This window comes from Wasmannia auropunctata, unplaced genomic scaffold (assembly GCF_000956235.1).
Source record: "Wasmannia auropunctata unplaced genomic scaffold, wasmannia.A_1.0 LD336041.1, whole genome shotgun sequence".
In the NCBI taxonomy this organism is placed as follows: Eukaryota; Metazoa; Arthropoda; class Insecta; order Hymenoptera; family Formicidae; genus Wasmannia; species Wasmannia auropunctata.
In genome coordinates this window covers 172334-198069 of record NW_012026849.1, presented here as the reverse complement: position 1 = coordinate 198069, position 25736 = coordinate 172334, and the positions used below count along the sequence as shown (strand labels likewise).

The 25736-nt window shown below is 37.1% G+C and overlaps 1 protein-coding gene across 7 annotated transcripts; it reads left to right on the top strand.

Moving 5' to 3' along the window:
• Window positions 1-979: 979 nt before the first annotated feature.
• Window positions 980-25520, top strand: LOC105451879. Of its 7 annotated transcripts, none has more exons than XM_011692591.1 (28): window positions 4605-4836; window positions 9033-9361; window positions 9876-10030; window positions 10114-10217; window positions 10435-10793; window positions 10869-11037; window positions 11124-11239; window positions 11510-11616; window positions 12090-12435; window positions 12524-12801; window positions 12879-13116; window positions 13202-13432; window positions 13834-14241; window positions 14362-14565; window positions 14773-15172; window positions 15328-15575; window positions 15680-15955; window positions 16034-16233; window positions 16705-16999; window positions 17483-17633; window positions 17737-17902; window positions 17982-18135; window positions 18273-18451; window positions 18856-19288; window positions 19634-19713; window positions 20167-20349; window positions 24127-24184; window positions 24528-25520. In XM_011692591.1, the coding sequence occupies exons 2-28, from the start codon at window positions 9046-9048 to the stop codon at window positions 24674-24676; spliced, it is 6003 nt and encodes a 2000-aa protein (XP_011690893.1). In that variant the 5' UTR covers window positions 4605-4836; window positions 9033-9045; the 3' UTR covers window positions 24677-25520. The 7 variants fall into 7 exon arrangements, with proteins under 7 accessions (XP_011690889.1, XP_011690893.1, XP_011690895.1 ...); XM_011692593.1 differs by lacking the exon at window positions 24528-25520 and adding an exon at window positions 21944-22038; XM_011692592.1 differs by lacking the exons at window positions 24127-24184; window positions 24528-25520 and adding an exon at window positions 21944-22799 and having other exon boundaries at window positions 20167-20443.
• Window positions 25521-25736: the final 216 nt, after the last annotated feature.

Genomic DNA, 25736 nt, shown 5'->3' with positions numbered 1-25736 from the left:
AGCGGTTTCACGAGGAAAATAAAATATAACGAGGTAGCCGGTTGCTAATTCTCGGATAAAAGACATTTATCCGGTTTAGCAGTAATTGTACCTATCTCAAATCTCGTTCGTCCTAGCGTGGAAGGTTATGCTGAATTACGCCTGGCAACGATCACACACTGAGCGGAACGAAATGTGACAGGTCGACAACCCTCGTATTTACTCCCGTTATCAGGAATTAGTCGGAGCGACATTAAATGGCAAAACAATTGTGCAATAATTAAGCGTGAGAGGCAAAATCTTTTTTTTTTTTTTAAAGCACGCATTTTACACGAGAGATTTGACCGTCTGTTTCTCCCGTATGTTTCCCCCTGGAGCAAGACGGTGGAAAGTGTGATCGCCTCCCTCCACACTGACGAAACCCGACCTTCTGATACTCCGCTAACGAGTCGGATGTGTTTAGGGCCAATTTGTCTATTATCTCATTGTCAGTTTTATTTATTACACTTCTAACGTCTCTCACGACGCGGCACATACGTGCGACTTCCACCAGTCTGAGATTCCTCTGCAAGTTAATTAACTCTGATTTCTTGCGGCAGTGTGGTCGCGTTAAAGTCGTTGTACGTATAACTTTGCGTGACCAACTCTTGGAGATCGACGCACTTTCTCATCGCGATTTATTTTGTCAATGAAAATTTAGCTGAGGTGTTTGTCAATAAGTTTCTAAATATTAACAAACTAGCGATGCTATATATTACTCCATCTCTCTCGTCCTCTCTTGTAATTTTTTTTCTCGTAACACTATAAAAATTTCCTCGAATAACTGTTGTAAAAAAAAAAAATTTCGTTTCCACACGGTCTTTTGACGAAATTTTTCTAAAAGTTTAAAAGTTGAAAACTTGATAAACCGAAAGAAGCACGAATCGAACGAGTTTGCGGTACCCTCGAGTGATACGCAACTGGGTACGTGGGTGGAGGAAAAGCCTGGTAGCATGACCGGGAGTACGAGGAGAGTGAGGCTAATATGCCAGTCGTGAGCGCGATTCCGTCGCGCCGCGTACTTGAGGAGCCGCACGCGGCGAACGAGCGGCGGGAAAGAACGAAGGGCTGAAAGAAGCGCGCAGAGAGAGGGAGTCTCCCCCCATCTCCCCCTCCCTCCCCAAAAAAAGAAGAAAGGATCCTGTCTCGTTGAAGGGATAGTCGGGATGCGTTCAGTCCGTCCACGTTCGCCGTCGGGAACGCAACCGGAAGACCGATTTTCCCCCGCGAGGAACTGCTTCTTCCTATTCCCGACAGGAACTGTGAACGGAAACTTCCTCCTCGTCGAACTAAACGACACGTCTTCCGCGGTTGCACCCGAATTCCCGAAGATCTCAGTTAAAACCGTCTCGCGACTTCGAACCACTTGTTGTGAATACCGCGAATCTCTGCCGAACGATTCCGAGTGAGTGAGCTTTGGAGCAAATTTTATCTTCAAGAAGACAAAATCGTCGGTAAGAATAAACAATGTAATGTAATTAGTACTTAAATGCAAAATGTCACGTATACTTACAGCTCTGTTCTATTTTTTCTTCACGTATAAATTTAAAATTATATTCAGAAACCTCACTTTTTTTTTTTAATGGATGCCATGATTCCTCACGTGTTTCTCGTTCGTAACAAGGAAGTATGTGTATATGTCAACTTCATAAAGAGGAAAAATATTCTTGGCACATTCAGGTTAATCTCGTATCTTTTAACCTAATAAGAGACGACCTTAATTGCTAATCTGCGATAAAGTATCAAATCGTGGCTAATAATTTCTACGGTTTAGTGAGAAAATTTAGGATTACAATTTAATTTCTCACAAACATCTTCGATAAAAATAAGGAAAATTTCGAAAGCAGAAAATTTTTATACACAATTTCAAAAAAATCGGAATAATAGTTTTAATTAAAAAGGACTTTTAAAAAGTTTTAAATAGTTCCTCTGAATAAAAAGTCAAAATTCACGAGAAAAATACGAAGAGATTCGCCAACAGAAATAAAGAAAATTTTTTCAGTTTGCTAAAAAAAAAAACAGTTTTATATAACATTATATCATTTGTGCCGACGAAACTTGCGCTTCTTCTGCGGTGCTAATTGTTGCTTCATATTATCGCGGATCTGGTTTCAACTGCTCGCCTTTATTTACCTTGCATAAATTTTAAGCATTCATGTCGATCGCAATAACGCACAGGTGATGACGCTTCCCTGATAACGATACACTAATGATATTTGCGAAGACAGCCATCAAACTATTTTTCAAACGACATATTCAAGAAATCTCTCTAAAAAATCAGTTAAATAAATTATACATGTACATTTATTATCGATCTAATTGCCATTACACGTTTTATAGTTTTATATTGAGCCTTTTCTTTTTTAATTTAGCATAATATCAATTTAGAAGCTTTGAAAAATTATTAAAGTTGTTTTGACAGAAACATAATATTGGTAGAAAACGCAAAAACATTAAGTTTAATAAAGTTTTTTATTTAGACAAGAGCAGAAAATATTTTCTGACATATAGGAGCACAAAATACTGTACGTTACTAATCCTAATACATTATTAATAAATACATTATTAATAAAAATTAATATGAAAAAACGAATAATATCAAGTAATTGAGAAGGTGTATTATAAAGACGCTTAAAGACATTCGACAACTCACGCGCCTGAGTCATCAACCTTATAATCATTCCTTTACTATAATCAATTCCCTCCACGATTTTCGTGTAGCCCGTTCCGCAGTTACACGACCAACTTCCTCCATGCAAATCGTCACTTTTATACAAACAACAGCGTCGCATGCCACGACGACGACGCGACGTCTCTCCCGAATCGTATAATAAAAAGGCCGGGCACGACGATACTCTACACGTGGTATGAGTCATTTGCCGTATTACGTACGTGACTAGTACAACTAGAAGTATTCTTTTCATCGAAGGCGCCTATAGATCGACATTTTCCATCTTCATGGAAACCTAACTATATTGTCAGTACATGTATTATCTAACAGGTGATTGTGTGTCGTCGCTTTCCCGTGATACATTTTTTTCTTTTTCGCGCTATATTAAAGCATCGAATCTCGAGAACACGAGTCTCGCTAATTTCTTATTACAAGGCAATAAAAACTTGACATTTTTCCAATATACACTCGTGCGCGAAGAGTTTTTATATATTTATTTTTTTGCAAAATATTACTCCGAACCAAAAACGCGAATGCTATGACCCAGTCGTCGGTTTTGCTCGATATATCGATCTTCCAACAACCAAAGAGAGAAGGAAAGGGTGAAAGGAGGAACGGCACGGTAAACACGCTAGGCCGCGAATATCAAGGGTTGCAGAATGGGAAGTATAGGTCAACGAAGATGATCCGACATCTTCAAGCGAATTATTTCCCCTTATCTTTAGAAGATCTACCCGTAAATCTGAATGAACCCCCCCCCCCCCTCGGGACTTTCCAGCTCGATTTAAAAGTGAACATCTGGGTAAAAGTAAGAGTCCCGTTACTCTTGAAATTCAACACCGTGGTGGAACGCCTTCAATAATAGAAATACAATTGTAATATGACGATATCGATAATAACGCGCTATACCAGCCGTGTACACGGCCCGTCACGCGTCGTTTATAAATGCACACCCGTGTGCTATTATTTGCTTCATAATACACACCCTATCGATTCGACTCAACGACCCCTTTCTCACATCAGGAAGCACGCGCTGCCCCGAGACCACCCTGTGAAAACTACTTACTTGATACCGATCACCGGAAGGCTTTCGTAAAAACTATATCCTCGTGAAAAAATTTCTATTTACCGTTATTATCGGGGGCATCGAGCCCGCGCCCTGTGTGGAAAAGTACTTGAAACTCGTTATTTAAAGAAAATTACGAGTATAAAACTCTTTATTTACCGTATAATCAGAAATAAAGAGAAATTGATGAGAACAATGTTCCATTTCGCTAATGCAGTATCGATTCGGTTTCAGGATATTCATTCGGAAGATCGCACTCGCTCCTAGATGAGATCGTCATAGAAACCTCCCCCCTTTGGGAAAAGTTAAAGAAGCTAGAAGAGCTAGAAAAAAAAATCCGTTTCGCGGAAAAGAACAGTCGACATCGATCGGTGGATGATCAACGACCGAACGAGAGCTCACTGCACGACTCGCAGGCGCGAGATGTTACGCGCCGCGACGCAACACGTTATCTATTCATTTTAAGAATAGAGAGTATCTTGTAAGCGGACAGCTGTCGACTTATACTTTGATTTTGAACATTACGACTTCGGCTTCGGCTTGTAACAGAAAAGGGAAAAGGGAACGAGCGGTCGCGCGACGCAAGACTGGTCGTCGTATATGGGGAGGAAAAGAGCGAAGAAACGTTAGAGTGTGGCGCGCGAGACGAGATCGCAATGAAAGTCAATAAACCGTGATGAGTAACGGAGTATAGTGGTTGGAGTGGCATTAATAAATTAGTGTCTACTTGCTGCTACAAGCAACAGCAGCGGCAGCAGCAGTAACAGAAGTCCGGAGGAGGAAGAGGACAAAGAGGAGGAGGAGGAGGAGGAGGAGGCGCGGGATCTCGAGTGTGTGCGCGCGGTGTGTATGTGTGTGTGTGTGTGTGTGTATGTGTGTGTGCACCGGTGTGCGTGCGTGCGAATACTTGTGACCGGCCGTGTCGATGCGGGGATTTGGCCAGTGTGTCAGTGTGAAAGAAGACAATTGACTCGTAGCCGCCGTCCGACGGTGCTCAGCTCGGCGGGGGCCTTCTGACGTCACATCCTGCCCCGCGGCCTGTACGAGAGCCGCGATCTCATCTGGACCACGGTGAACGAAGGTACGCAGATTCGTGTGTTCGCACGGCGCAAAGCCCGCTAGAGCCTTTAAAAGGCTCAGATAAACGAATGAATCGCTTCAAGTTCGCGGATCGCCCCGCGTCGCCGAAATGATGACGCTTCAGGGTAATCTCGATGAGAATTCACATTTTAGAGAAAACTTACCATCGACATTCCAATAGGTCTTCAATTACCTATAAGTGATCCTTTTTTCTAGCCTTCGAATTTTAGGACCATTACGCTAAACACTGAATTAATATTGCAATTATTGCAACAGTTTTTCTTTTGTATAGTCTAATATACATTAAAAGAATGATTAAATAAGACCAATGCTAGCTTATTGTTAGTACAGTGGCAAATCTCGAGCTCAATTAATTTGGATTATTATAGTTGCAGATTAAATAAGATTATTATAAACTAAAAATTACTTTATAATCAAATCATATTTATAAACATTGTTTTTAAATTTATATAGCAACACTAACTAAACACTATAACAAGCCAGCAATTGAAAATAAATTATCAAACGGACATCGCATATATATATATAAAGTATATATACACATGGCGTTTGTCAATACGATCAATATGCATAATGATATTAATAGCATTAACAGACAAGATCACCATAGTGACATTGATTTTAACAACAAAGTACCTATGTATATTGTAGTCGAAGATAATGGAATAATTTATTATCTTAAACGTTCCAAAAAAGATCTATCAAAAGAGAATCTAGCAGAATAAAATAATTAAATCGTGAAATGAATTTCAACGAATCGCTTATTCCTCCATTAGATATTGAAAAATTCTAGCGTAAATGAAAAACTACTGTCAATACTATATCCAATACTTTCTTTAATGAAATCGATATTATATAAGTCGTGTAGAATCCGAAAGATAGTGCATTCTCTAGGAATAATAGCTTACAAATCGTGTAATTAGAAAAATAAATGAATTCTTATTTCTTTTACAATAAATCCAATGAAAATTAATTTGCTTTAACATATATTAATTAGATTAAACATTTGTTTTAATATTTATAATTTTTAAAATGTTTGTTATAAAATATACCTATATTTTTTAAAATATTCTATATACCAAATTCCGCGTTGCAACGAATTTAATATTGAGCGTTAATCTTGGACATTGACACTGGCATATTTCTATATTCTGCGAGAATTGTCTGCAAAAGCTGTGTGCGTGATTGAAAGCGACCGTATCAGATGCTGTCGCGAGTCGGTAACGTCCTCGTGGTCATGAGCACGAGATTCCTTGCCGCGGCATGAAATTTCAGATGACGTATGATAGGTCTTCTAATTAACTGGGGCGTTGCGCGCGAAGCGCATACAGAGAGAACCGTGAGACAGAGAGAGTGAGAGAAACTCGGCATTGATCATTACGATGAGGATGTTACGATCAAGATAGAACGAATAAAAAACGATCTCTTTCCTGATCTCGCAATCCGTCGTGTGCAGCGTAACCGTGAGGAGCTCTTTTCCTATATGGTCCTCGTTATATCCGTCAAGGTCATTGCATGCGTCTCGCTTCGACGGACGTCGAAGTTCGAGTCGGAGATGCGCCTATTTACTGACTCGATAAATTGCGACAACGACGAGAGACAATTTCGCGACGGACGCAACGGTGCGCCGTCGAACGAAGGCGTCGTAGAACGAAGAGCGTTCGCCGTTCACCAAGGTGCGCGCTTACGCGTTTCCCGAGGAGTCCCATTAGAGGCAAATCCAAAGACAGGAAGTAACAAGGGCCGGCCGGCCGGCGATTATTCATGCCGGACGAGCGCGACGCGTGTCGTCTTTCTTTCGTAGATCAAGCCCAATTGACCCCGTGAAAGAGATAATTGCAAGAGTTTACGATACTCCGAGGGTGCTTCGAGGAAACCCGGGCCGCGATGTCTGCGGTCAGATTATGCATCGTAATGTATATTACGTCGTAAGCTAATGCTTTATTTCGTCTCGCGTATATGCTAATATTACGCTTTGTTATCAAAGGCGCATTATCGGTTCGATGTATCGCGTTGCATATACACCGAGGGGTCTCTAGTTCGTGGCGCAACGTGTGGCGCACTTTGGGCTCCGCGCGCCGTTGGGTTAGATGTAAGCGGAAGATAGTCCGTCGGCTAAGAAGAAAAATAAAAGATCGTATCGAAACGGTAGCGGCGGCTTAACCGGTCGCGATGTACCGCTCGTTGCATCATTCATACCGGGATCTTCTCCCCGGTCTTAATACTTGCGTCGCGACGCGAGGGGAAGTCGTAAATTCGAAAGCGGCAACTGTAATCGTAAAATTGCATCTGCCGGGCTTCCAGTGTTGAGGTAGTCTTAACCGAGGCGCACCGGAAGGACGAGCGGTTCTAAGCGCTTTATGGAAGGGAGCGTGGGTGTCCACGTGGCCTGAATCGTAAAAGCGCTCTTATAAGCGCGCGGCGCGAGGTGAGCGAACAGCTCTCGAGCATGAAAACGCGTCGGGCTTGATCCTAATCGGTCCGTGCCGCTCCCGACTTAATCGATCGCATCGCGCTTTAAGCGAAGAAACGAATAAACAACCTAAACAAGACAGAATCTTACTTATATACTTATACTTTTAAAGGCAGAAGATACATTCTCGAAGAATTTAACAGCTCAGAATTCACGTAATAAAATTATTGGTTTTATTTTTGGATTTCGCATTATTTAGAATTTTCTGTGCGTGCCAAATATAGAATTACACTGTATAGTTTTAAATAAAACTGCTTTTTTTCAAATTGTTGGAAAAAAACCAGAAAAATTAATTTTTTTGCGAAAAATTACTGTGTAAACGATATGCTACCTAATTGTTAATATTTTTCATCATAATAAATATTAATTGGGATTCAGAAAATAATGTAAGTGCCTTTATGTGATTTATTTTAATTTGCTCGTTAAAATGTGTAAATTTTTTGTTTAAATTAGATATAAACTTATAACTCTTATAAGTAATTCTCGTATTTTATAATATTATTAAAATAAGACACCTCGTACAAACGCTGAAATGAAATTAATAATGAGTTAATTTTTATATTTACATTTGGAATACTATATTCTTTGAAATAAAGATTATTCATTATTAAATAAACTGTTTTAGAAACAAACGTAATCCTAACAATTAGGGTGTAAAGATTAATTTAAATATAAAAGAAAGAAAGAAGCAGCGAATACGAGTCAGCGCGGAAATTGGTGCGCAATGAAATTACATATACAATATATTTAAAAAAAATACAATTTAATTAGTTGATCCGTACGTTTAGATTAATTTAAGTTAATATTTATATAAATATTTTTAATGAGTTTTGATTATTAATAATTGTCAAGAGCCATACGTACGTTTTATTTAAAAAATACATTAATTCTGTTTTTTTCTTTATTTATTCTTGTGTGATTTGCTTTTTATTTATTTTGTTACTTAACATTATTAGCAATAAATATATTATAAAATTTAAAAATTTTAAAAAGTGCATCAAAGTGTTGCAAATGTGAAATGTGATAAGTTTTACGAATATATACGTGAAATTTTTCATTGAATTTTTCTACTCCTTAGGAAAGAAACTGAAACAATCCGTGGAAAAATGAAAAAAAAAACCGGTTTTTTTCCAGCCTTTAAAACTATATAATTAACACGTGTAAGGACGAAGCGTGTAACCGAAATTTGACGTAAACACGCGCGATGCAGCGGTAACTTGCGAAGAATTCGGCACTTTCGGCAGTCGATTCCAAGCGATTGACAACACTAGATAAATAAACTTATATTATCGAAGAGTGACTATTCGAATAACGGCCTTTCTTAGATACCTATCTCGAGTGTCTGACACATATAAGAATATGATTAAATTGAATGTTCTTAAGCTCAACACATTGCAAATTTAATTAGACTGATTCATCGAATAGCGATTAGAGGCAATTCGTGATTCATTAACCGAACATAGTTAGAGTATTGTTAATAAGTATTGTTAAGAGTATACGCGTGTCACATATTAATTAAATATCTATATATTCAACTGTTTATTAATGCTATAAGAATTAGCATCTATACAAAACTAAAATAGAGTATGCACACACGTATGCTATTAAAAATGTAATTCGATAATTAAATTTAAAGAATCTATTGTATTGGTACTTGCGAAAATCTTATATAAGTCAGTCAGGAAATTCAATTGCTCTTTCAGCGAACGAGAAACGATGATCTACCGCGATAAGAGGATCCTCGGGATTTTTGTCTTGCTCAACGTAGTCGCAGAGTTGCCGGCGAATCAGACGGATTCGCCAAAAACGGATGTGGTCGAAGAGACGGAAGAAATTACTACCAAAAGGATTTTGCCCGACAGATGTCTTTTCAAGACAGAATCGGGACCCTGCAAGAACTACGTTCACAAATGGACCTTCAACAAGGCCGAAGGAAAGTGCCGAACTTTTCCGTACGGCGGTTGTATGGGAAATGAAAATCGGTTTAACTCGGAAGCGGAGTGTCTATATTATTGCATCGGTGGTGCCGATCGTAAGATATATATTTCCTCAAAAATGTATTAAATGTTTATAATAATTGTACACTATAATTATTAATCAATTATGCTTAAGAGAAAATATAAAATTCGAAAAAAAATGAGTAAAAAAAATAAATATATTTGCACTGAAAAAATAAATAGTAAAAACTAATGGTAATTAAATCAAATTATTAATGATAATTAAATACAATGTTTAAAATAACAATTTTAAAAAAATTGAACTTTAGAAGATAAGAATATGTTTACTAGTTTATCATAGTATCAAAGATCATCCAAAGAGACTCCAGCCTTAAGTCTTTTTATGTGATAGCAGAGAAGAATCAGCTGAAAATTGTTCATGTTTAGGAATATTTATAAATCATTTGACATATCTATATTTGTTAATTAAAATAGATTAAAGATATATTTTTATATAAAAATTCTTGTAGATCTATATTTATATTCTTGTAGATCTGTATATTTAATAAGTAATGGAAAAATTGCTACAGTTTTATTGACTATTTTTAGATACGCTACCGCCTCATGTAACAAAGAGTAACGTATTTGTCACAACGAGCACCACGACAACGAGCACTCCACCATCCTCAACCACCACACCACGACCGACATTTACACCCCCGAAACCGACGAAACCGCCAGTACCGAGGCATCTACGAGGAAAGGTAAAGACCACGTCATTTTATGTAAATACGTCACGTTTTACGCAAAGCAGAAAAATTACATTCACCATATATTTTTACCGAAGGAGTTGACTTTTATGGAATCTGGTCACGATAAAACATTTATGTTCGCACAAAGTAATACTTTCATCCAGCTCGATGGCCCTGGCATTAAAACTTTCCAATTGAGGTAAGCATTCAGGACAATCTGAATTATCTATTAATCTTGAGCGTTGAATCTTTTCCAATTTTCGAGGTAAAATATATTATACAATATATTGTTTAATACATTTATTAATTTAATGTATCGTTTAAAGATCTTATATGTTATAATTATTTTATATTATTTTAGTAACACGAAAGAAAATAATATATATATTTTACACATTTTATTTGATATATCACAGATTATGTCGCGAGATATCTTTCAAGTTTCGCACCAAGCTTCCACACGGTTTACTAGTTTATCACAGTGTCAAAGATCGTCCAGAGGGCCTCCAGCCTTACGCCCTTTATGTGATAGTAGAGAAGGGTCAGCTGAAAGTTGTTCATGTATTCGGCAAGCAATCGACTAGCTTAACAGTCGGCCAAGGGCTCAACAGAGACGAGTGGCATAGCGTTCTCGTGAGGATCGACGTGCACGGGGCAAAGTTAATCGCTAAAGTCGACGATAAGCAGGCCGAGACTACTCTGAAAGTTTTAAAAAGCGAGAAGCTAAGAAATTATGGGGTATCCGAAGAACTGGCCTCGGTCGTTCTTATCGGAGGTGAGGAGAGCGTTCCTTCGAGAAATACCTCCCCTTTAAGCGCAAATTTTTATCGCTTTATTTTCGTTTTGACAGGACTGAGTTCCGAAGAACGATTACACGGGGTGAAGTACATAATAGAATCCTTTGTCGGTTGCATCAGGGATATGGTTCTGAGTTCCGGAAAATCCGCCAGCGATTTGCTGCCCATTCGGCCATTAATCGCGACCAAGCACGAGAATGTTAAGGAAGGATGCATCGATAAGTACGTATTTTTCTTAAAAAAAAAAAATAAGAGAATTTGGTGAGAGGGAATAAAGTAATTCGCTATAATCTTCAATTCTAATTTAGGTGCAGAACACAAGAGAACTTGTGCTTCGTCCCCGATCAATGTGTGAATCACTACAATAGTCTGACGTGCGACTGTTTCGGCACGAATTACGAAGGCGAACGTTGCGATGTATACAGTACGTAAAGTAAATGAATTTAATACAAGTACCTTTTACTAGACATTATATTTATATTTCAAATATAATCAATTCATTAATTTTCCTAAGATTTGTTTCGAAACCCTCTTAGTTATTTACTTAAGGAATTTAATGGAATAGAAACGATAAATATACTATAAATTGTATTAGTCAGCCGAAGAAGAGATAGCGCTTTCATGCACGTTTAAAAAGGGTCCGGATATTCCAATACGAAACTAATGGAGTTTGAAATGTAACATCATTTTTCAGCCGCCACTATACTGACGCTGAGAGGCTCCTCGTACGTGTCGTTCCGCGTGTACGATTGGAAGGATCGTGTTCACTCGTCTGTCAACAGGATCAGCCTCGCTTTTAAGGTATTTGACCACGGGCGCTTATTGTAATGGGATCGTGTCCCTTTCCCTTGTCGCGGACTCATTATAGCGAGACGCTATCTTTTTGTCGAGAGAAGTGGAGGGGGCGGGAGGGCGCATTTTGTACCTTCACGAGCAGCTGCTTTTGTCCACCGTTCTCTATGACGAAAATTCACCGTGGAAACTCTTCGAGAGAGTGTCGAGTTTCACTTCTCAAATTGTATCGCGATGGGTCATTGTGCGAACACAATGAAATTTGTCGCACGCTGAATATATACAATTATTGTCACTGAATACTTTTCTCATCGCAGAAAGAAAGAGATGTACGGAGATTACTATGACAAATAAATTACCTACTGCGACAAATTGTGACAACAAAATTTAAAATATTAAAAATATTATGTCATCTGATATCTAATATCAGAGGACTAAAAAGTTCGTATTCTGGTTTTTAATAAAAAATCGATAAATTTCAGACAAAATGGGACGATTCCGCCTTATTTTACGCTTCCGGTGAAATCGACGGCACGCCGCACTACATCGCGGCTTCCATTGTAAATGCATCAGTTCACGTTGTACTCGATTTCGGGCATAATTCGAAGATCTCCACCACGTTGGGCAGTGACGTCACGTCCGATCATTGGAACAACTTGACCATATTCCATAACGGGTCTACCGTCTTCGTCAGCTTAGACGACGAGAAGAAGGTACTGGAAGTACCGGGAGAAAATTGGGATATAATCATCGATCCGGAGATATACATCGGCGGTGGTCCAGAACTCCACAAGAAGAAGGGTCTTTTGTCGCACAATAATTTTGCAGGTTTGATAAAACTATCAACAATATCTGACGGATAATTATTAATTGAATAATCCTGTCCATTAATTAATAAAATTTTCAATTTTTCCAGGTTCCTTGAAGTACGTGTTCTTCAACGACAAGTCGATTATATACGAATTGAAGCGCTCCAACCCTATGGTGCACTACATTGGTGTGCTGGAGCCGGAATATTACGAAGCCAACGTCGAAGTCATTCCGATCACATATCCCTTCGCGGGAAGCCACATCTGGTGGCCGATCGAGCGAACCGATTCGTTGAAGTTGAACTTCGACTTTAAAAGTTCAAAGCCAATTGCGATTGTCGCTTCCGGAAATGTAAAGAGCAACCTCGGTGTTGGTTACTGGGAGGTACGATAATAATACTGCTGTATTTTTGTTTTTTTTCTTGTCCTCTGTTAATAATTTATATTCCTTTATGCTTATAGTTACGTCAAGTCAATGACGAAATTCGTTTCCAATTGGTACCAGTTATAACGGAGAACATCACGGTGTCAACTTCGGTGAAGTTTCCGCCTTACAACACTTCCTGGCACGCGGTTGAGCTTAATTACACAAAGGGCGAAATCAACATTCTTCTCGATTACAGGATTAAGCAGCACAAGGCCCTCACTACGTTTGAGTTGGATGATAAAGTTATCATAGGAAGTGGTAAAAGTAACGCGGGTAAATAGATCTAATATTAAATTCAGAAGATTAAAAATCTACATGAACGTAAAAAAGATTCTTATATCAGCAATTATACTATTAGGTCTAGTAGGATGTATGCGCGAGATACGAGTAAACAATCAAAGAATCGAACCTAGGCAGGTAATTAACACCGACAGAGTGGTCGGAGAAGTCGCTTTAGACAATTGTCAATTTGTGGATCCGTGCAAAAGGCCGAACACTTGCGAACATGGCGGTAAATGTTCGGTCAAAGAAGACAGGATCACGTGTGATTGCACAGACACTGGATATATAGGAAAGAACTGCCACTTTGGTAAGACAAATTGCGATAAATATTTAATTCAACAATCTAAGTATCAATACTCGCTAAAAACAAAAAAGTATAAAATCCTTCTCTAAAAAAAAATTATTAATAATATAAATTAATGCTCTTAACAGTTACAATTAGTCAATTTTTATTAATTGTACAACTTTGAATGGTTATAACTTTATAAAATAATTTATAAAATTAATTTAGAGTTTCAAATTAAAAGCGTTTATACATATAATTATAATAATAATAATCCTATTCTCTCTTTAAAAGTAGATTACTTTTATATAAATAGGTTTCACATTATGTAATTATAATTATACAGCAAATAAAAAAATGAAAATAAAAATTATTTTATTGTATTGTTACAATTTAAATTTGATTTTTAATACCGCTTTTTATAGCACAATACAGAAAAACATGTGAAGAGTTAGCTCTTCTGGGGTACACGCAAGACGATGTTTATAAAATCGACATCGATGGAAACGGTAAATTCCCGCCAGCTTTAGTAAAGTGCGAATTCCAATCGATCGAAGATTCAACTAAAACAATCGTTGAGCACAATTTACCCTCCCAAGTGGACGTGAGATCTATCACTGAAAATGACTTTTCCTTCAACATCAAGTATAGACAGTTCACCGCCGAAATGCTTCAGGAGCTGATCTCGCATTCGCTTTATTGCAGTCAATATGTAAAGTATGACTGTTACAAGGCACCCTTGGAGCTGCACAGCGCCACGTGGTTTCTGGGCTCCAAAAATACCACCGTCGATTACATTGGAAACGTGAATCGCGGATCCTGCCCTTGCGGAAGTAAGTTCTTTCTTAATTAAATTTTTAATGCGACTTTTGTAGTGATAAATTAAAAAAAATATGTTTGCAAAGATTTAATCGTTGCCTGGCGAAGATTGTTATTTATTAATTTTACTTTAGTGAACAGAACATGCGTGAACTCCAACTTGAGCTGTAACTGCGACGTGTCCGCCGGAAACGCCGGAAAGTGGCTCTCAGATGAGGGACACTACGAAACACCTGATTCCTTAGGCATTACCGGAATGGTATTCTTGCAACAGAGAGATCTCGATGAAGATGCTCGGGGACGTATCACTTTAGGGCCATTGGAATGCGTTGAAACGAGTAAGCAAATACATATAATAATATGAATATTAGAAGCTATATGTCTCCTATTTAATTAACATAATTCTTTTTTATTCTTAGAAGTAAGCAATAAAATAAATTAAGCGATAAAAAGACTTTGAGAGCAATTATTTGTGATAAATGTAAATGTGTAATATCTGTAGACATTTTTGAAAACAAATTTGTGAGATTAATTAATGATGATAGATACACAGAAATACGTGGTAACGTTCACGACATCGCAATCGTATATCGAAGTACCTGGTTGGAGGAAAGGTGATATAGCCTTCAGCTTTCGAACGACAGGCGAGAAAGCTATTCTTCTGTATCAACCGCCGATTCGGAGCAACTATCCCTCCTTCATGGTCGCTCTAACGTCAGAATATCGGCTGACTTTTAATTTCACCCTAAATACCGGTACCAATCGCGAATTACAAGTGGATAGCCGACGAAAACTGAATAATGGCGAGTGGCAGAAGATTTGGATCGACTACAACGACTATCACGTAAGATTTATGATCAACACTGACTTTCGAATGGCGGATTTGCTTCCCGAAGAAGAATTCGGACCCTTCGAGGGATCCATGTTCATCGGCGGTGCTACTGCGTGAGTAACTTCACAAATAATTGATAATAATATAATTAATGATTGATAATTACTTGTCACAATAAATTTATTTATTATAATAAATAATGATAATGAATAATAAATAATGATTTTGGTTCGATTTCGTTAGCTTTGAATCAACTTTGAATTTTTAGAGAGCACTCGAAGACTTCCTCCGTTCAACAAGGTCTAATCGGCTGCTTTCGTGGTCTCGTTGTCAACGGAGAAATATTAGACATCCATAGTTATATGTCGGTACATCTGTCGGAAATCATCAAAGACTGCAAGCCTTCGTGTCAACCTAATAAGTGCCAGAACGGCGCTAGATGTGTCGAGTTGTGGAGTAATTTCGAATGCGTGTGCGAAAATCAATGGGCACACATAGGCACTTATTGCGAGACAAGTAAATAACTCGAGAAAATTATTTCCAAATACTTTTCAAATTAATAATATAAATTTAAGATATTTTTTAAATAACTCGTACTAAAATAATATTTCTGAAACCAGATATCAACGACAGAGCTCTGACGTTCACCTCACCTGGAGCATTCTTGAGAAAGAATTACTTTGGATCAGACGACAACGAGGAGAAATCACAACTGAAAAGCATGCTACAGGAAAATATTTTAATTAATTTAAGAACTTACGATACTTATTCTCTGATACTGTATGCAAACGATCATTTGAACAATTTTGCGCATCTCTACATCTCAAACGGTACCAACATCGTATACCTTTTCAATGCTGGCAACGAGATAAAAAATATCACTGTGGAAAATCCTAGTAAGCTAAATTCATATTCAAGTGAAATGTATGCGACATACATATTAGATATTATACAGAAATAATCTATTTTTGTAGATGTCAACACGGGAATCTCCATACAGATCGCTATAATTCGAGACAAGAATTGGACTACATTATATGTGAACGAATATAACGTCACATTAAATGCAACACCAGTATTTCTGAACACGTATTCAAATCAACCTTGGACAAATCCAGAGAAAGAAGTTCTTGCGCCGCAACGGCCGCCGGCACCTCCTGCCGATTATTTCCAAGTGGGTCTTTATATTATAGAAGTTTTTACTTTACCCCTTTAAATTTTCTCGTTTGTCTGACCGACCCTGTATCATATATAAGTATAAAGAGTGTATCAGATCATCCATATCACCTTTTTTTCAATGGCTTTTTTCAGCGGCAATAAATGGTTGTCAGAAATTGCGGAAACAATTTTCATTTCACCAAAGCTTATTTAATAATGGCATTTCGGTTTTCCGGAAACCTGTATCTAAAATTTTAAACAGGATATAAATCTTTTGAAAACAAACAACTTTTGCTTAAATTTTTTTTATATTTACAAAAAAAATAAGGAATTATAAAACATATCGGATATTATAAAGCATAATTATTATAATGCGAAAAATGACTATTTGGATTATTTGTTGATTATTTATATTGATACAATATACATATATATATATAAACCAAAATTTATCTACCTAAACAATAATTAATAAATATTTATTCAGGTAAATTTAGGAGGATTCGATTCCAATCTGCTCAGAGTCGGAAAAGAAGGAGCCTTAATTCAAGGTTACATTGGTTGCTTACGAGGACTAATGATCGGCAAGTATCGCATCGATCTACCGAGTTTAGCCAGCGAAGCGAATCATGAAGGGAGTAAAGGTGTTCTACCGAATTGTCAAATGAAATGCGACATGATGCCTTGCAAAAATTTAGGAATCTGCACGGAAGATTTCGGTAGACAGGAGTCTTCCTGTAATTGCGAGCTGACGTCTTACTTTGGCGAACATTGTGCCGATGGTAAATTTGTTTGTTATTACTTGTCGGATTTAAAAAGAAGTACTTTTCAAGTACTTGAACTAAACGCGAAAATGTAAATAAAAAAATCGAAGTCCCAGAACCAACTCTGATTGTCGACGATAACTCAATCCAAGTAACAAGTTAATCATATTGTGTCGTCATTTTGACGTCAAAATGATGATAAATAGCATCAGTTAATTAGCTAAACGATTGAGTTAATCATTGATTAAAATTAATCAGAGTTGGTCGAAATGGCCATTAAAGAGTAAAAAATCTAAAGATTGTAAAACATCTGAAGATTTACAGACGTAATCTTTAGACATACATTTCGAAACTTGAAAATTACCTCTTCCGAAGAAATAAAAATCTATTAATACTCCAGAATAATATTTGCATGAAGTAGATTACTTTATTCTATAGAAAAGCTATCAAAGCAGTACAAAAGTTTTGATTTTTCTGCATGAAAATTGTCTTTTCACACAGAAAAGGGCGCCGATTTCAGTGGGGAAAGTGTACTTCAGCGCGAATTCGAATTGGAGGGCGAAGTGAATCAGGTGAAAGTACAGCTGGCATTCTCAACGAACGAACTACGACAGCGAACCACCGCGTTGCTGCTGGTACAGACCGACAACAAGTAAAGCATCGATCTTAATATTTTCTTAATCCTCGCGTTAATACTCGACCGTTCTGACATTAATCACCGGCGCCTGGATGTTTTTCAAAGAACTTTTTTCCAGAAGAAGCTATTACTTATTGGTGGCCTTGACGTCCGAGGGGCAACTCATCTTCGAAGAAGACAGGGATGGTTCCGCGGCTGGAGTGCGCCTGAGCGATCGGAATTTCCTGAATGGTGCACGTCACAGCGTCTACTATGTTCGCGATAACAACACGGCCATCCTCTTAGTCAGTCTATTATTTCTTTTGTATTTCCCCTTAGGACTTTTACATATTATAAAATACTGTATTGTACATATAACTTTAGATCGACCGTGAGCCCGTCCAATTGCTACCAATTCCGGGAATACCGATGCAAGACGAGGACGAAACTCCGGGTGCCACAGAGATACAGCTTGGTGGATTGAACACCACCGATTCGCGATTTACCGCCTATAAAGGATACACCGGCTGCCTTAGCAGTGAGTTTTCTCTGAAATTTCTCAATCAGCGCCTGTTACTAAATTTATTGCTGTGTCGTCCATCTATCCGAATATTTTCTCTTATATTAGACAAAACGAACGTATATGACAAACTGCAAATTGCGCTTTTCTTTTAGACGTCGTGATATCGATCAATGGAGGCACCGACATGAAACCGCTAGAAGAATATATGCTCTTTACAAAACAGGGCAGTGAGACCGTGCGGGCGACGATACCCGCCGGCGTTAGAAGTGCTCAATGTGCGGTCTTCCATGTTCAACCAGGCGGTTTTGAACCACCTAAGAACGACAGCGTGGTGAGAAACTTCGAATATTCGATATCTTATCAAACAAAAATCAGTTTCGCATACATAACTTTATACACCTATTATCTAATAAGAAAACAAGATAGTAAAGCTATGTGTTTTAAATTTAAAATAATTTGCACTTTTCAAACGATAGTAAATTGTTAAATAATCTTTGTTGCTTAATTGATATATTTTGAAATATATTAATAAATATATTAATTGAAATATATTAGTCATGTAAATAATCAATTAATATAGTTAATTGTTATGCTCTCACCAAATTAAAACTTTAAACCCCTATAAATTTTCTTGAATATTATACTGATTTTACCAGTGGCCTAACAATGTCATAAACAATGTTTCTTCGGTACAAAAGTAATAAATACATTAAGCTGCAAAATATCTCATTAAAGGGCCGTGACAAAGCGTGGGTCGAGGATCCGCCGGAAAAAATCCTTTACAAATCGCAGTATTCGGACGCTACTCAGGAGGAGCAGGGTGCGGGAACATACATCTTCATAGCCCTGTGCTGCGTCTTCGTGGCCGCGGTGCTCGGTTGTATTTACGAGGTGTGGCGAAGCGCACGCAAGGATCGTCAACGACGACGCGACGAGGCCTCGGAAGCGGTTGCGACCACCGCTTCCGATCCGCACAGATGGCAGCCGCAGTACACGGAATCCCTGGTCACTGCGAGCGGCGTGAAAACGGTCGGCTTCAAAAACGTGATGGACGACGACAAGAGGCCGAATGGGACTCACGTGAAAGTGTCCAATGCCAAAGAATACAAATCACTGCCGAATACGGAACCGAAGGACTTAATGAACGATAAAAAAGTTCACATAAAAGGTACTCTGATCTATTTCGATTCGTAGATAGAAAACATGAGTTAGTACTAGAATAAAACTTTTTTTTCCTTCGGATTTCTTCGGATTTCTTATCAAATAAAATCTAATAATAAAAATTCTAATTCAATACATCATTTATAAAATATTTGAAACATTATACTCATCATACTAATATATTGCATTGAAGTTCGTCAAAAAGAACAACAGAGATCTTTTATTTAAATGTTCTTGAAAATGAAAGAAAAGATATATTATATAAGAGTGTCTAATATATGCATTGTTTTCCATAAATTTTGCTTTATCTATCAAGAGTTAATCAATATTTGTATTTTTGTGTGCATTACAGCAGACGAAGAACCAGAGAAAAAGGAGCTCCTAGGGGTAAATACAGGCACCGTCATTAAACCTGTGAAACCAAACCCATTCGTAAAGATTTTTTCTTTTTTTCGTAAAAAAAAATGCATATTTAGCTTTGTCAAGCTTGCAAAAAGCTTTGCATGTATTTGTCGAAATTGTTGATTTATTTGCATTCATCCACATTATCAATTATATGAGCATTTCTTTATACAAATACATTAAACGCATAAAGTAAAAATAAACTGACTGAATGCTTCTTCTTTAAGGCATATCGTTTTTGCATCTGATTTCGTACTATATTCACAATTCACTAAATCTGTCGACATATTGCATCATAAAAAAAATATACAAGCACTAAATCGAGATAACAGAGATAAATTTTCATTTTCAGTCTAATTTCTCTAAATACGATTTTTTCATACACAACTCCACGCTTTCTTCCGCAATGCCCAATAAACGTAGCATAATATTGTCTGTAGCATCGCAATTCAAGGAATCAGGCATTTTATTTTTCTCCAATAGTCAATGGAAGATCTGAGAGAGGAACCCGAGCTGGAAGAACGCGAGGAAGAAGAGGAGGAGGAAGAAGAGGAAGAGGACACTCAGGAGTCGGAGGCAGCAGCAGAGGACAAAGAGCAACCGCATCAGCAAGAGGAGCAAAAGGATGCGAGTAACGATCAAGATGACGAGCTTCTCGTTATGCCGGTAAGAAACAAGACGGCAAGAAGAGCTTCCTTGACTGACGAATTGGACCCAGACGAAACGGAGGCCTTGCTCGAGACGAACTTTTCCGTGACAGGTTTGAATGAGATCAAAACCGAGCGCGTAATACTGAGAGCAAGTGACACCACGAAAAGCGCAGTGCCGAAGAGACCGATGAGTCTCGCTCTCAACGCGCCGCTCAGAAAACTGCGCGGTGTAGTTCGGCCCGAGAAGGTCACGGTGAAGTTGATCAATGGTGACGAAGTGAGTCTCCAGTCTCAAGGCAGAGGCTACGTCGGCGTCGCCGATCGCGCTTAATCAAATCGACACAAACAATTTATCAAATTGACGACAATAATTGAGTTCCCAAAAGTAGTCGCGCGTTTTTCGACTATTATAAATATCGCGTGAAGCGATCTTAAAGCGCTCTTAAACGACAATCACGTATAACTTATTAATATAAATATAAAACATACAATATAAATTTTAAGATAATATACAATTTAGCTGTAGTATGAGAGTAGCAAGATAGCTTTTTAGACAATAACATAAATCTATACTGTGGTGACTTTTTTTAGTTAATTACGTGGCATCGGATATAATTAGATATATTCTAAAAATACAATATACGAATTTTTAATCAATGAAATCTTATTTTATTTTAAAAGATTATTTTAAGACTCTAGTGCCTCTAAAATAACTTGATAACAAGATAAAAGTAACATTGAGAGTAAATTTTCAACGAATACGTATGACATAAGACGATAACCCATATGTATATTCAAGATAAAGAATCACGTAGTTTTATTTTTAATTTTTTTTTAAGGAGATAACGAGCTAAAAGTAACATACCCATATATTCGAGATAAAGAATCACGTAGTTTTATCTTTAAGATATTTATGTGTAATTTTTCATTTTTTTCGTTTTTGCAACAAATTCCTGTGTCCCGAAAATACATTTTATGTCTATTTGAATCTTGTGAAAGGGTTTTCAATTCCGTTCTGTCATTTTGGAGAAATCTCTACGATTGCAATGTGTTGATAATTCCGATCTTCCAGCATCGCCTTAAAATAATCTTTTAAAATAAAATATTATTTTATTGATTAAATATTCGTATATTTTTAAAATATATCTGATTATATCTGATATGCCACGCAATTAACTAAAAAAAGTCACCATAGCATAATTATGTTATTGTCATCGACCGCAGTGTACACTAAAAAGATAAAACTATTCAGATATTAATAAAATTCTGAACAAATATCACGAATTTGAAGTCTTTAAGAACTTAGAGATATAATAATTCTAATGGTTTGCTTTACGTGTACACTCGCGAGTCTGTTTTAGTTTGATTTCGCTGCTTCGTGCAATCGTACAAAATGTGGCGTTTGTGTGCTTTTGGTGGCGATCACACAAAATAATCATGCGATATACATATATGCCTGATATATTAAAGTCTAAGGTATTCAAATCGGATTTTAGATAATTCGGATTTTCGCGATATGCTTTGTGAATTTTAATTGTATCGCAAAAATTCGAATCATCTAAAATCCGATTTGAATACTTTCGACTTTAATATATCAGGCATACTTTCAGCACAGGGATTGGTCTAATGTTGAGGAGAGTGTTATACCGTTAGATTCCATTTTAAAACATGACGATGAAACGAAAACATCATGCGAATTATAGAGGTACGATGTGTCATGCACGTCAATGATAATTTGTACGAATGTTAGCTCGATAATCGCATCTTGGCTTGCATAACTAAATTATTATTTCTTGTGTATAAGTGAAATTGTAAAATGCAAAACGCAAATAGCTCATTGATCAAAATTTCAGGATAATAAAATTTTTCATATTAATTTTAATCGTGACCAACGACGATCATGGCACAGGGCGCTGCGTGACAGCTTACTATGCCGAAGATTCAGGTTCAAATCTACCCAGAATCTAAAATCGATTTTAAAATCGATCTCAAAGCGATCGCTGGCAAGACAAACCACTGAGAATATTTTTGCCAATTAACAAGAACATCTGTCGGTAAAAAGAGGGGAAGTGAGCGGTACAGACGGACCTGGCGTCTGACGCGGGGCCTGGTGTCTGGCACGGGAGCTGAGATAGGACCGGTGTCCGACGCAGGCACTGAAGCAGTGTCCGAAGCCTAGTATCTGACGCAGGGCTGAGAAGGATTGGTGTCCGGCATGGGGGTGAAATGTGAACGGGAGCCTAGTGTCTGGTGACGGTGAAGGCTGTCACTACAACCTCTAATACAGACGACTACCGTTGGGTCTTTGCGTAGGGCTCGGAATTTTCCAGGCCCAACCTGGAGTTGGTTTGCGGAGAAGACACAATGGAGACCTGGTCTGCGTATCGTTGGCAAATCTCCGACAGGGGACCGCCTGCCTGAGTTGTATTACAATTAATCGTGACAAAATATTTTTTGATATACAGCTAAATTATTATTTTTAATACAAACGATTATATATACACAAAAAATAATAATTTAGCTATATCAAGAAATATTTTGTCATCATTAAAATTAATATAAAAAATTTTATTATCCTAAAATTTTGATCAGTGAGCTATTAGCGTTTTGCGATTTCACTTCTGACAATTTCTGCATTTTTATTTTTGTCGTTTTCTTTTTATTATTTATTAATTATATTAACCGTTTATGAGATCAAGCTGGCGAACAAAAGAGATATGTGCGTGTTCAAATGTACTTCCCTCCTTTTCGATACAAACGTTATGATGCATCTCATTCCGAATGACAAAAAATTTATAGTATATTCTTCTGAGATAATTAGAAGCTCTTAACTCAATAATCCGTGAATCTTGAGATACATTTTATAGCATGTTATATACAGAACGAGAAGAGACAGAGGAAATATACGATTTTTTCCATTAACTCGAGTTTGTTGCATCGCTGTAACCATCTCTCACGCTCTCTCCTACACCGCCAAAAGCTTCTTCTTGCAAGTCCGCCGCCTTTTTTCACGACGAAATCTCTTAACCCGGGAATGAACAAATAATTCGACAGGTTGTATTTTACACGTTATCTATGAGTGTTGTAAGCAACGCATTTTGTATGACAAATTATCTTTTCTCCCGTTATTAGGTAAGCATGTGCATGACGATCCGATATAATAATTTAATTTCTTTTATAACTTGAGAAAATAATTGATTAAAAATCCAAGGAGTTTGATCGAAGAATCTCTTCAATCTTTCCTGAATTTCTGGAGAATCTACGGAATAAAACCTAAAAAATCTGTCTTCTAAATGATTTGATATAAGTTCAGCTTTGAATGTCACGAAGAAATATAATTGTCGCAGTTTGTATTGCAACGAAATAAAATTATTTCCACGCGTTTGAATCGAGATCTGAGCTTGACATAAAGTCATCGATGCTCGATGTAAATTACAACCGGTGCAGCCATTCCCAGGTTAAACTAATCATCGATTTACGAAACGCTCCACGAGGACATCGATGAGGCCTTTTGTCGCAAATCTGCACGAGTACATTGACAGCGATTAACCCGTATTGCCTGATGTCGGAAACGGGTTTGTTCGTGGCACGTGAGAAACATTCACTTCATCGCATGCACGCTTTGAGCTACAGAATTAAACCTCTGAGGCTCTACGAGGCAAGTCCATTTGAAGTGTCTGAGCGTGTTTGCTGCATACATGCACTAACTAAAAAAATTGAGGAAAACGGAATGAATTTATATATTCTTTCGGCGGGATATTGAGTGTTTTAAAAAAACTTTCGCTTCATTTAGGCGCCTTATACGGACGGAGACATTGGAAGACGATCGAAGATGCAAGGAAACTACTTAGGTCAGTAACACAAAGAAAAAAATTTCGCTTCCTCTTTTGATTCAAAAAATTCTAATAACATATAAATAATAAAATTTGAAATAGATTATTAATTCTTATTCATGATAATCTGAGAAACATTCAAATTCCTACTAGTCTTATAAAAAATAATTACGAGATATAATTACAATTATTTTGTTCATGTCGCTACTTTAATCACTGCAAGAATAATTAAAGATATATATTTTGAATTGTATATATATAATATATTTTAAATAATTATGAAACACTTATAAGTGAAATTTTGAGAAAAATTCGCTCAATCGGACAGACATAAGTAATTACGAAGACTATTTCATTTTAGTACCAGGCAAGCCGATAACTTTCAATACGTCTCCTATCTTCTTGCCGGACGGCCAACGAACTTTCGGCAATCCACTGAGCTATCTTGGTGGCCCAATTTTACCATCGAGGCATAAATCCTCTGTCGAATCAGTGTTATCATTGGATTGATCGTGAATTATCCATACTTTGCTCTAAAGGACTATTGTGAATATTCACAGGAACGACAAGTCATATTTCCCGATCAAATCGGAAAGTCTCGAACGTGTTGAGTGCCAAATTCATAAAAATCATTTTATGAATATTTTTTTAATATGCACATTATTACATCAAACAGATAAAGAAAGAGAAAGAAAACCGTGATAGATTAATTATCAAAGTATGAAAGTCTAAAATACAATGTATTATACATCAATATAATATACGTCAGAGACATATGTATATCAGAAAAGTTTGTATATTTGGAACATGTTAGACATTTTCTTTTAGGCTTTTATCTTTTAAATAAATTATAATCGTTTGTTTTTAATTGATACAAAAATAATTATCTGTTGATTGACTTAATTAATGTTAAAAAGCGCACTTTATGCACTTAACACAATTGACATTTTCCATTTTCAGTTCATCTTTCATTATCACAGAGTTATCCGCTTCTCAAAAGGCTCGTGTTAATAGCTCGCACCGAGCTATAAGCTAAATAGTTTCATCAGAAAAGATTCGCTCGGACCAATAATCGCGATCGGCGAATTTTACTACTCGTGACAAGACGTTATAGTTGCTAATAAGGATTTGAAACGTGATAACGAGCTTAACAATAGTGACTAGTGACTAGTGACGAGCTCGATACGGTCTCTTTTACAGCTGATAGAAAGCTGTCATGCTCAAATTCATACAATCTCATGAGGGTGCTTGTAAAAATATCTTGTAAGTTCATAGGATAATTTCTTATCTCTATTGTTGTAAAGCGAGCTCACATAAAACACAATTTTTCCATTCTTAAAGAATCTCAAGAGTATAAAAAAAGTCTCTTTTTTTATTCCCCCAGGATTTTATCCCGTTAGAGATTAATACGACGAATAAGTCGTTCGTCCCAAGCTGTGGACGATTCCGACCAAACTCTTCGATTAAATATATAATTTCATTGATAATCAAATTAACTGGTAGTATCATTCAAAGGAAATTTTTAATTACATAATTCATCTGGAATTAATTTTTTTCCATTAAATATTAA

Excerpts from the sequence above, each read along its gene's own strand:
- LOC105451879 (XM_011692587.1), top strand. The coding sequence starts at position 9,046 with ATGATCTACCGCGATAAGAGGATCCTCGGGATTTTTGTCTTGCTCAAC. Across the intron at positions 10,794-10,868 it reads CTCGGTCGTTCTTATCGGAG|GACTGAGTTCCGAAGAACGA; the intron begins GTGAGGAGAGCG and ends TCGTTTTGACAG. Across the intron at positions 17,903-17,981 it reads ACAACACGGCCATCCTCTTA|ATCGACCGTGAGCCCGTCCA; the intron begins GTCAGTCTATTA and ends ATATAACTTTAG.